The sequence below is a fragment of the Lupinus angustifolius genome, chromosome LG08 (genome assembly GCF_001865875.1).
Source record: "Lupinus angustifolius cultivar Tanjil chromosome LG08, LupAngTanjil_v1.0, whole genome shotgun sequence".
Lineage (NCBI taxonomy): Eukaryota > Viridiplantae > Streptophyta > Magnoliopsida > Fabales > Fabaceae > Lupinus > Lupinus angustifolius.
In genome coordinates, this window is record NC_032016.1 from 1,188,465 (window position 1) to 1,200,216 (window position 11,752).

The 11,752-nt window shown below is 34.5% G+C and overlaps 1 protein-coding gene across 2 annotated transcripts; it reads right to left on the reverse strand.

Moving 5' to 3' along the window:
* On the reverse strand, positions 4,520 to 11,380 carry LOC109354216. Of its 2 annotated transcripts, XM_019596557.1 has the most exons (5): positions 10,408 to 11,380; positions 9,799 to 10,359; positions 9,168 to 9,352; positions 7,509 to 7,732; positions 4,520 to 5,545 (listed from the first exon to the last, which is right to left on the reverse strand). In XM_019596557.1, the coding sequence occupies exons 1-5, from the start codon at positions 11,153 to 11,155 to the stop codon at positions 4,756 to 4,758; spliced, it is 2,508 nt and encodes an 835-aa protein (XP_019452102.1). In that variant the 5' UTR covers positions 11,156 to 11,380; the 3' UTR covers positions 4,520 to 4,755. The 2 variants fall into 2 exon arrangements, with proteins under 2 accessions (XP_019452102.1, XP_019452101.1); XM_019596556.1 differs by having other exon boundaries at positions 9,799 to 11,380.

Here is an 11,752-nt window from a genome sequence, read left to right on the forward strand (position 1 = left end):
TTATACACTAAATATCATAAAACAATAAAAACAAATTTAAATTTCGTGTAAAGGGAATTTCAAAAATCACCTTATCTCATCCAATCTTGTCTACGGGGTGCACGACTATGGAAGTCATACGTGGCATACACGATTTCACTTCAGGAGAGAGAGAGTCTGTAAGAAAATCGTGGATGAGGTCCACGACATTGGTGGGAAATCGCATTTCCCATCCACGACTTTGGTGAAATCGTAGATTCTATCCATGAAATCCACAAATACACCGATCCCGTAATTATTTCAAAATATACTCCAAACGTTGGATAGTGTAATCAAACTACACTACTCACGTAAATTTTCCCACCTTAGAATAATAACTTACTAACCAATTAAATATCATGATATTAAACTTTGGAGTAAAAGTTAGTTTTGCTGTCTCAATTTCTTTCTTTTTTCTTATTAGCTTGTCCCAAAAAATTAAATAGGTCCTTAATAATCTCAAATGTGAGTTACTATTTTTTACAATTAATGTTTGAAATATTTTAGTTTTTATCAATGGTTGTTTTAACATACACTTATAATCTTTAACGACTATTTTAAATTTTTATTTTATCGAGAATCAAATTAATATATAAAAAATTCTAAGATACAGATTGATATTCGCTCCTAATTCTCTAAAATGAAGATTCATCGGAATTTGTTCCTAACGACCATCTAAACACCTTAATTCCCCACAAATCATATTAAGATACACAACCTCATGGGAAGTAATATTGTACCAATCATATCAATAAAAAAAAAAATACATATATAATACTAATATTAAAATTCAAATATTATAAATAAGGTAATAAATATTTTTATTTCCACTACTCCACAGCAAAATCTATGCCCTTATGGTGGATTATCCTTTAGAGATATAAACAAAGATATGAGGGTGGTATTTGATACTCGATAGCAAAATCTTTTTACAAAATCGAAGCTATTTTCACTTTATATGAATGGAACAATGGTAAAATATTGTAATAAACAGGTCAGTTTTCACTAGTTTGTACTGGTATGTACTTGTACCACTGTATCATCAATATAATTGTTATACCTATCAATATCGATCCATTTACTGGTTTTCCACTTGAACCACAATACTTTGTTGTTTTAGTAACCATGGAGAAAAGAATTTCTTGTTCTTCAACACATCAGTATATATACATAAAACTTATGTAAAAATAAGAATTCTATAATGGAACAGCACAATGATATATAACTTATTAATATTGAAAATCACAATCCTCTGATACAAGAAAGTAAGAAATTTCCTATACAACAAGAGAATCCCATTTCCTATCAAAATAGTAGGAACCACAAAATCCTTCATATTTACATTTATAATTCAAAATAGTATGAGCAATAAGATCTTGCCACAAAAAAATCCAAGCCCTTATGAAGAACTTGGATCCCAAGCAACACATAAATTACCTACTTATGGCATATGAACTGTTGCATACTGATTCAAGAGCTTCAGTGAACAATGAAGAAAAGCTAGTCAAAGTTATTCGCAACACCGCATTTGGGCACATTCTAGATATTGGTACAATCGAAATCAACAATCACCTCATTATAGCATTAGTTGAGAGATGGAGGCCGGATACTCACACCTTCCATCTACCTATTGGCGAGTGCACTGTAACCCTTGAAGATGTCGCATACCAACTTGGGTTACCTGTTAATGGAGCTACTGTTACTGGAATTACAAGCGCAAATTGGGAAATCATTTGTCACAACTTGTTGGGTGCAATCCCAACTGATAAACAGATTATGGGCCAAAGGATCCAAATGAGTTGGCTAGACTCAACCTTTGTTGTTCTCCCAGAAGGTGCTGATGATGTTGTCATTGAACAACATGCAAAAGCCTTCATATTATGCATGATTGGAGGCTTCCTCATGCCATATACATCAGGGTCACGAGTCCACCTGACGTATCTCCCATTGCTGGAGGACTCGTCACATACATACCAATATAGTTGAGGTTCAGTTGTATTGGCATGTCTATATCGCGGATTATGTCGTGCGACGCTCATTAGTCGCCATATTGAAATTGGAGGATGCTTGCATCTGCTACAGTCGTAGGCATATGATCACATCCCAATGCTAGCTCCAAGACTACACAATGATGATTTACAAATATTCCCTTTAGTCCAAAGGTAAATCTTTTTTCCCATTTTTTTTTCCTAATTTCTTCATAATATAATAGTTTATATTTCAAACTATTTATATAATACTAACTTCATATAACATTACATTTTAGGTGGGCGCAACATCTAATCACCACCAACATTCCTGGTCATGCAACCAACATAATACGGTCAATGTTGGATCTCTTGCGCATTGATCTGGTAATTTCTGTTATTTTGTCATTATTAATATATTTATTATTATTTCTAATTTTTTATACTAATTCATTACTAATTTTTTTTATATATTAGTTTGTGTGGACCCCATATAGAAAAATTACATATATGGGCCCCATACCTGATGTAGCCCGAGCACATGTACCATGCATCTGCTTTGCACTTGTTGAGTGACATGCTGCTGATCAGGTGATGAGGCAGTTTGGTCTACCACAATCCATCCCAGAAGATCCAATTAATCTAGAGAAACAACACAAGATGGATCTAGGTGGGGAAAATGACTACAATTAGCCTCAAAAGTATAACAAGTGGATTCAAATTTGGAATAACCGGGAAAGCTATGTGGTAAATGGTTTTCCCGATGACCAGCCTTTGTATCAATATTCGTAGTATATGTAATGGTATTTACAAAAGACAAGGAAATACATCTCTCCAGACGGAGCATATTCAGCTGGATCGGTAACAACAACAAAATTTCTACTTATATTTTATTTTAAATTGTATTGATATATTCTAACATTCTAATTTTTTCCACTTTTTCCAGTACAATTTTATTAAAATGATTCGTGATAGGTGTGCTCATACAAATGTGTTTCCAAATCCGTTGTAGTCACTGAATGACGTTTACCTAAACTGCAATGAGATGATGGAAGTGTTTGCTCAACTACTTCCACCGTCTACCAAAATTTCTATTCTTGTTCTGTTTTCTTTAATGTAATCATTTTCAAATTCCTACGACAATTATCAATATCATTTCTATAAGATTTTCTTATTATTTCAATTTCTGCATTTAAAATATGTGTTAAAAATATCAAAAACATTAACCAAATTCCATAAAAATAACACTTATTAAAATTATCATATTCAATTAAATTTTACAATTTAATTTTACAAGTTTAATTTAAAGATATTATTTTTTATACACTAAATATCATAAAACAATAAAAACAAATTTAAATTTCGTGTAAAGGGAATTTCAAAAATCACCTTATCTCATCCAATCTTGTCTACGGGGTGCACGACTATGGAAGTCATACGTGGCATACACGATTTCACTTCAGGAGAGAGAGAGTCTGTAAGAAAATCGTGGATGAGGTCCACGACATTGGTGGGAAATCGCATTTCCCATCCACGACTTTGGTGAAATCGTAGATTCTATCCATGAAATCCACAAATACACCGATCCCGTAATTATTTCAAAATATACTCCAAACGTTGGATAGTGTAATCAAACTACACTACTCACGTAAATTTTCCCACCTTAGAATAATAACTTACTAACCAATTAAATATCATGATATTAAACTTTGGAGTAAAAGTTAGTTTTGCTGTCTCAATTTCTTTCTTTTTTCTTATTAGCTTGTCCCAAAAAATTAAATAGGTCCTTAATAATCTCAAATGTGAGTTACTATTTTTTACAATTAATGTTTGAAATATTTTAGTTTTTATCAATGGTTGTTTTAACATACACTTATAATCTTTAACGACTATTTTAAATTTTTATTTTATCGAGAATCAAATTAATATATAAAAAATTCTAAGATACAGATTGATATTCGCTCCTAATTCTCTAAAATGAAGATTCATCGGAATTTGTTCCTAACGACCATCTAAACACCTTAATTCCCCACAAATCATATTAAGATACACAACCTCATGGGAAGTAATATTGTACCAATCATATCAATAAAAAAAAAAATACATATATAATACTAATATTAAAATTCAAATATTATAAATAAGGTAATAAATATTTTTATTTCCACTACTCCACAGCAAAATCTATGCCCTTATGGTGGATTATCCTTTAGAGATATAAACAAAGATATGAGGGTGGTATTTGATACTCGATAGCAAAATCTTTTTACAAAATCGAAGCTATTTTCACTTTATATGAATGGAACAATGGTAAAATATTGTAATAAACAGGTCAGTTTTCACTAGTTTGTACTGGTATGTACTTGTACCACTGTATCATCAATATAATTGTTATACCTATCAATATCGATCCATTTACTGGTTTTCCACTTGAACCACAATACTTTGTTGTTTTAGTAACCATGGAGAAAAGAATTTCTTGTTCTTCAACACATCAGTATATATACATAAAACTTATGTAAAAATAAGAATTCTATAATGGAACAGCACAATGATATATAACTTATTAATATTGAAAATCACAATCCTCTGATACAAGAAAGTAAGAAATTTCCTATACAACAAGAGAATCCCATTTCCTATCAAAATAGTAGGAACCACAAAATCCTTCATATTTACATTTATAATTCAAAATAGTATGAGCAATAAGATCTTGCCACAAAAAAATCCAAGCCCTTATGAAGAACTTGGATCCCAAGCAACACATAAATTACCTACTTATGGCATATGAACTGTTGCATACTGATTCAAGAGCTTCAGTGAACAATGAAGAAAAGCTAGTCAATGCTTGAAAAACTCCAGGCAAACCTGTTTGTAGATTGTTGAGTGTCATAGCTCTTGTCACCTCTACAGCTTTTGAATGTCTCAGCATTTCATCTTGAACTCGACTTTGGCAGGTCGCGAGATCCAATCGTTTCTCGGCAAGAGGGTCGCGTGCATCCAAGCCGAGTCCATTGTCAGGTGCAGAGTCAGGAAGGCTAATGCCTACCATAGAATATGAGTTGTAAAACTTTCTTTCAAGATTTCGCAGAGCCGAAGCCTTTTTCTCAAGTTCCTTGGAAGCAGTCTCGGTTCGTTTTTTGATCTTGAGTTCTTCAGATTGCTTGCAAGATATCACACCGACAACATTGATAAAGCTCTTGATAGCTTCAGATGCAACCGTGTCAGGGACACGATCAAGTGCATGCTTCCATTCATCGAAAAATGGATATGCATAAGAGGGTTGTTCCCGGCTGACGATGTTATCATTAGTGACTGGAACAAGACTGAGCTTATACCAGCCATGTAGGGACAGGATAAAGTCCCGCTGGAATTTTATAAGGCGGCAGAAACTAGAGTGCCAAGATGTTACAGCTGATTCAAGATCCCGAGTTGCCTGCCTGTGCAGTTCAGATGTTGAACCACTTCTGGATGATCGGTTTACAAGGCCACGGACTTGCTGCACAATGTTGCTTTGAAACTCATGGTACTGATGCATTGACTTCCACATGTACATGATTCTACAATTACAATAACACAATTTCACAAACATAAGACAACACAAGTAACAACCTGTGACTGAGACAAATTCTTGTTTCGAAAATTATATTAATGAATCAGATAATATCCATGTTAATTAAAATATTAACCATTTGATCACAACCTTATTGTTGTTATAGATTTTCTAGAATTTCACATGAAAGACCCATTAGTTAGATTTAATCAGTTGCATTGCCAAAATGATTTACTTCAAATGCCAAAAAGTCATTGCATAATGCATGATTTAAGTGACAAGTCTAAAAACTGGTCACTACTTATCAACTTCATACAATGTTGAATTGCAACTACACTATCAATTGCAAACAAGATGCATTACAGTAATTATGCTATACCATGTTTACCTACAATCCTCCGGTTCCATATCGATAGAGCCACTATTACAAATGTGTATGCAGGAAGGGGGAGGAAGGGTCGTGGTGGAACGAGGACAGGATGGGGAATATTACGAATGTGTAGGCTAATGGCTGCAGCATAACAGAATGATGAGGTAGCAGTGAGAGGAGGAGTGAGGAAATGAGACAAAGGAGGCAAGTTTCTGGAGAAAAAACACCTTTCTGTGTTGTCTTTTGTCTTTTGTTTATATTTTACTTTCATAAATACTTGATTTGTGAAAATTAAGTGAAATGGATGAAAAGTTATTATAGTAAAAATAATTTATTTCATTCAACTTATAGCACCCACCATATCATAGAGATTCGACAAAGTTTTATGTTAGTTGTCGATTGCCTAACACAACCTTCATCTTTTATCCGGATAAAGGCTTGATTGTTGTTGTATAGCACCCACCAACCAATCCAACCAACCAATCCAATAGTTTAGATTCAGCTAATTAGGGCTATAGTAAATGCCATTATACCATAGTACTTTACTATAACAGACTCCATCAATAAGTTATATTTGCTGAAATGGGGCCTAAAGTTTATAGACAAAATACTATTTTGATTGGTGCTGTGGTGGGCCAAGGTTTTTCATCACATGTGGTAGGTAGTAGTAGTTGGACAGTTTGGTACAAGGAAGCACATGCAATTAGGAACCTGATGAAGCAAGTTGCATACCAAAGCATTAAATCCATAATACTTTCCACCTAGGGGCCAAAAATATTCTGTGACTCACACTAAGCATATTCCCACTTGTAATTGAGTACAAAATGATATAGAAAAAGACAGGATTTTGATGGTTCATAGCGAGAGCTCTTTCAGAGAAGTAGTTTACACCTCAAAGCTCTCACATTCTACCATCTATGTTTCTTTTCTTTCACACAAAAGTATGAGTAAAATTCCAACAGGGTAGTCATAGACTCATAGTATGATCCTAATTATGGAAACATAACAAGCTGTACCTAGTTTGAAGTGACTTAATTCATGAAGTCTCAAATGTCGCACTTAATTCATGAAGGTACACAACAAGAACAAACACTATGGATTTCACTCATTTCAGAGTAGCATGAATGGCTGCTTAAAGAGCTCCTATATATCGACTAGGCATTGGTGAAGTGATATAAGGCCTCACTAGATCCCCAAATATCGAACTAGGTTAAAGATTCGATTCCTGGGAGCGACACATATTGGGAGGGGCAGCCACGCATTGTGAAAGAGATTAGTTCCTTACCCATAGGGTGAGGGGATACCCTTGGTTATACCAAAACAATTGAGCTCATATATGCCCCGAATTAAGTCAAATAACATTGAATGTTTGGCACAATAATGACAAATAGGTATGTCATTGAGTTCAAATCCTGAAAACAATCTCTCTGCTTGTGGAGGTAAGGTTACTTACATTCACCTTCCCTATGCTTAGACCAAACAAAACAACAACCAAGACTTTATCCCACTAGGCGAGGTCGGCTACATGGATCGAATAACGTCATATGCTCTATCATAAAACAATAGAACAATAAAACAATTGCAGTATTAAGAGACATACCCATGACAGAGATCAATAAGCTGAGGAACAAGATCAGAGTCCCTAGTACCAATAATAGCACTTGAGGTTGTAGAAACAGCCTGAGATGTGACAATTATTAGTGACTGCAACCTATTTATGGAAGCCTTGGTTTTGAATATCTTTGCTTCATCATCTCCTTTGTATTCCTGACTCTGCAGTGCTGACAATTTCTTTTCATGTTCAATCTTCACACCTTCTCTAGCCTAAATTCAAGGAGCATTTAGAGTAACCTTTAAGCACACATTGTTTCAAATTCACATGCTTTTAGTTAAAAATAAATGCAACAGAACCACTTGACTTTAGTTTGGTAAAAAGACAGGCTAAGATGGACACTACATTTATTGGAGTTTCAACTTTCAAGCATCTATAACCAACATTCTAGACATTAATTTTTGTTTGCTACTGTGTGTTCAAAGAAATCTACCTTGTTTTGGCAACTAAACCATTTATAATATAATATATAATAAAACATGTTTTCCCTTCTTTTATAACTTAAGGACAAAGTCCCAATTTTTTTGAGAAATCAATGTTATGTAGGACAAAAAAAATCAAAGGCAAGTGTTTAACTAATTATAATCACTTTGCTCTTTGTTGTTATTTTTACCTTTCTGTAAAAGCCAGTTATACTCAATGGGCATAGAAGAGTTACAAAAGTGAGGATTCCAGTCATTTCACAGTCCACACAATAATAATTTTATTTGAGAAAAAATATATGCACTGACAAGTGTAGTTGGATACACTATCACAATATCATCAAAAATTTATATTTAATCATTATCGACTCTTTTAATAAAATAATAATAAATAATACAAATGAACGATGGATAAATTTTTATAATGAAAATGCATAAATATTTCACCTTTTTTGTTTATATACCATACCAGAATAATCAAGCAATATCATATTAGTTATATACATGTAATATTTTTATTTATGTACCATACCATAATAATCAAGCAATATCTCATATACATAAATAACATTTCCACATGCAAAAAGTCATAACTTACACAATTGTTAATTTTTTTCCCATCTTATTTAGATTAAAGAATCATAGATGTAACATCACTAACAACTCATACACCATATTTGTCCAAAGACTTAAAGTTCAGCCACCCAAATCATATCATGATATTATCCAGCAAGATATATGGTGGCAACATAAAAGTTGGTCCCACCTCCTATAAGGGTATTATCGTCAATTTCACATCAAGAAAACATGGGTCCTTTTTCCACACTCAATAGTCAAATACTGCTGTGACCTTACGCGACCAAAACCAAAGTTTTTCTCCACTCATCTTTCCTTTTAACTTTTTTATTGTCTCAAAAAATATGTATTATAAAGTACTGCAATATAATATCTGTGCATTAACAGTAGAGTAAAGACTTATATATAATAAGTCCATTATTTATCATTTATTTGCATTACTTTTTTTACTTAAAAGTCACTAATGATTAAAAATGAATGATAATGAATGATGGACAAGATAGTGACAGTTTAAAAAATTCTTACATATTATACATCCTTTTCTCATTATAAAATTTTAAATTACTGTGACAAGAAAACTATATGAAATTACTATCTAGGAGATAACAATGGTTAAAAAATGGCTTAGAAATTATAAAAAATTTACTACCTTCACTTCCTCATAAAGCTTCTTCTCCCAAGCCAAAAGCCGATCCAAAGTGGAGCAAAGACTCTTCAGACTGCCCGGTTCTTCCAGTGAACCGGCATCGAGCCGGTATTTAACTGCCAATGGTGGTTTTGAGGTCCAGGTAGAGCTCAAATTACTCAATAAACTGCTTGAGTGATACACAGTTTCTGCAATCAGAATCATAAAATTTGAGTCAATTCAAACATGCCCAGAATTTTTAATCCACCACTTGGATGCTGAGAAAACCGAAATTACCAATTTTTATCTTAAGTGACCAATAATGAATGTTTAACCAAAAAATGAACTTTCACATGATTTCTCATTAACCAAACACAAGCCCATGAAAAAAACAAGTTCAGACAATCTTTTCACACTCCTAAGATTTCAACTTTCCAGATTCTCAAGTCTCAATTAACCAAAATCATCAATTTTCAAATCAATTCAAACTTCCCCAGAATTTTTATCACTTTTTTGCCAAAGGAGAAAACCAGAATCTATGCAATTGATGACATAAAATGATAAAAACCGAATCTAAACAATGTCTAAACTTTCCTAATGAAACACAACAACCCCAGAAAATAAAAACTAAGTCTCATTTGTTACATTAACTTACTTCTCAATTGTCTGAAACTTCTATCAAGCTGAGCCTTGCTGATTTCGAGCATCTCCGAAACCTTATCTCCAACCACAGCAGCCTTCTCAAAATTGTCTCTAATTGCTTCCACAATCTCCTTCAAATCCTTATGCCTCACCACCATCTTCATATCCATCACCTCACCAGTCCTATAACTCCCGGCCGACGAAGAAGCCGCATCCTCCGATTTCCCAGGCCTGTAAACATTCCTTGACGCCACAGCAGGAGCAGCAGTACCAGCAACCAGATCTCCCACCACAGACTCTGCCTGCACTGATGACCCAAAATTCGATCGAGTCCCGATCTCAGACCTTATATCTGCATCCTCTTCCTCCTCCTCATTATCATCATCTGAAGAACTCGTCGTGCTGTACCTATCCCCCCACTCACTACACTGAACCTCTTCTCGCTCCGTCTCAGTATACTCTTCATGAATATGATGATGATGATAATGATCTTGATCTTGATGCTTTCCATGAAAAAAATCATATTCAGATCTTTCCTCATCAGCATCATCAACAACATTAGTCTTCATTTTATAGTCACTGATATATTTTCTTTGAACATCAAGATCAACATTTCTGTTATCGATTCTCTGTTTATATTTATATTCCGAGTGTTCTGAATCAGACCCAGAACCTTGTTCTGTTTCAGTTTCATGCTGTTGATGCTGTTTTGTTGCGAGATTGTTGAAGTAATCGGAACCCGGAGGAGTAGGAGGAGGGTTGAAATTTTCCCAGTTCCAAACAGAGGAAGTTTGAGAAGGAGTGTTGGAATATGTAAAGTTTCTCTGAAATGCTGTAGGGTAGAACGAGGAACCGAAATTTGAACGTGGGGTTGATGAAAGACTAGAATCTGAGAGGATATGAGGGAGCTTCGGTTGCGGCGGTGGTGGTTGTTTACGGCCGTGGGGATTATTACCGGAGGAGACACTAGAGGAAGAGAGTATATGGGGGAGCTTGGAGCTTGTTATGGTTGGAGAAGGAGTGGGTTTGAACGGTGGTGGTGGAGGGTGGAGGGAGGAAGGGGAGAGAGATGGGATATGAAGCGGAGGAGGTTGGTGGTGGTGGTGGACGGCGGCGGAAGAAGTGGTGGTTGTTTTGTAGGTTGATTTTGTGTTAAGGAACACGGCGGGGGTGTCGTCGGAGATGGAGAGGGGTTCTCCGGCGGCGAAAGTGCAGAGGGCGGAACCAGTAAGGCGGAGGGAACGGCAGTAGTCGGAATGTGCAGCGGCAAGGAGGTGGCGAGCAGAAACTGCTTCTTTAATGAGGCGGCGGCGATCCTTGCAACGCCGCACCGTGTCTTCATTTTCCAGCTTTGACGCCGTACAACCCATTTGATGCACCGCCTTAAAAACGTGTACTTTTTTTTGAAGAAAGAAATAAAGAAACTAAAACCTATAAAGAAAAAAAGCCCATAGTTTAAACTTAGTATATTAGTTCCTTTCTCTCTTAAGATACAAAGATGTGTTTTTTAGTGGAAGAAGAAGAAGAAAGTGAAAGGGTTATATGATAGTAGTTTGGGTTATTCTAGTGTTATTGTTGAGTTTGAGTTGGCTTGAGTAGGGAAGTTCATTTTTACTCTCCAAGTGCCCATTTCTGAGTTGCTTTCTGTGCTATTTTGTTTGTTTCCATTGAATTTAATTATTAAGAAATGTTGTTTTGTTAAGTTTTTGGTGGTATAAAAAATGATTGTGGTATTTATATATCATTGATGTGAGAATTTATTCATGATCAATAATATCTTATTTACTACTTATTTATATTATTTTTTTTAAAGTTAATAATGATTAAAAATTGATAATAAATAATAAATTAACAAGTTATAAAACTCATATAATATCAAGTCAATATTTTTTATTATTAAAAAGCAACGTGGTTGATGATTGGAGATTTGATATTGTTTTCAATGTTAAAGTAGTTTTAAAACTAAA

Excerpts from the sequence above, each read along its gene's own strand:
- LOC109354216 (XM_019596556.1), bottom strand. The coding sequence starts at position 11,155 with ATGGGTTGTACGGCGTCAAAGCTGGAAAATGAAGACACGGTGCGGCGT. Across the intron at positions 9,353-9,798 it reads AAGTTTCAGACAATTGAGAA|AAACTGTGTATCACTCAAGC; the intron begins GTAAGTTAATGT and ends TTCTGATTGCAG. Across the intron at positions 5,546-7,508 it reads CTTATTGATCTCTGTCATGG|AATCATGTACATGTGGAAGT; the intron begins GTATGTCTCTTA and ends TTGTAATTGTAG.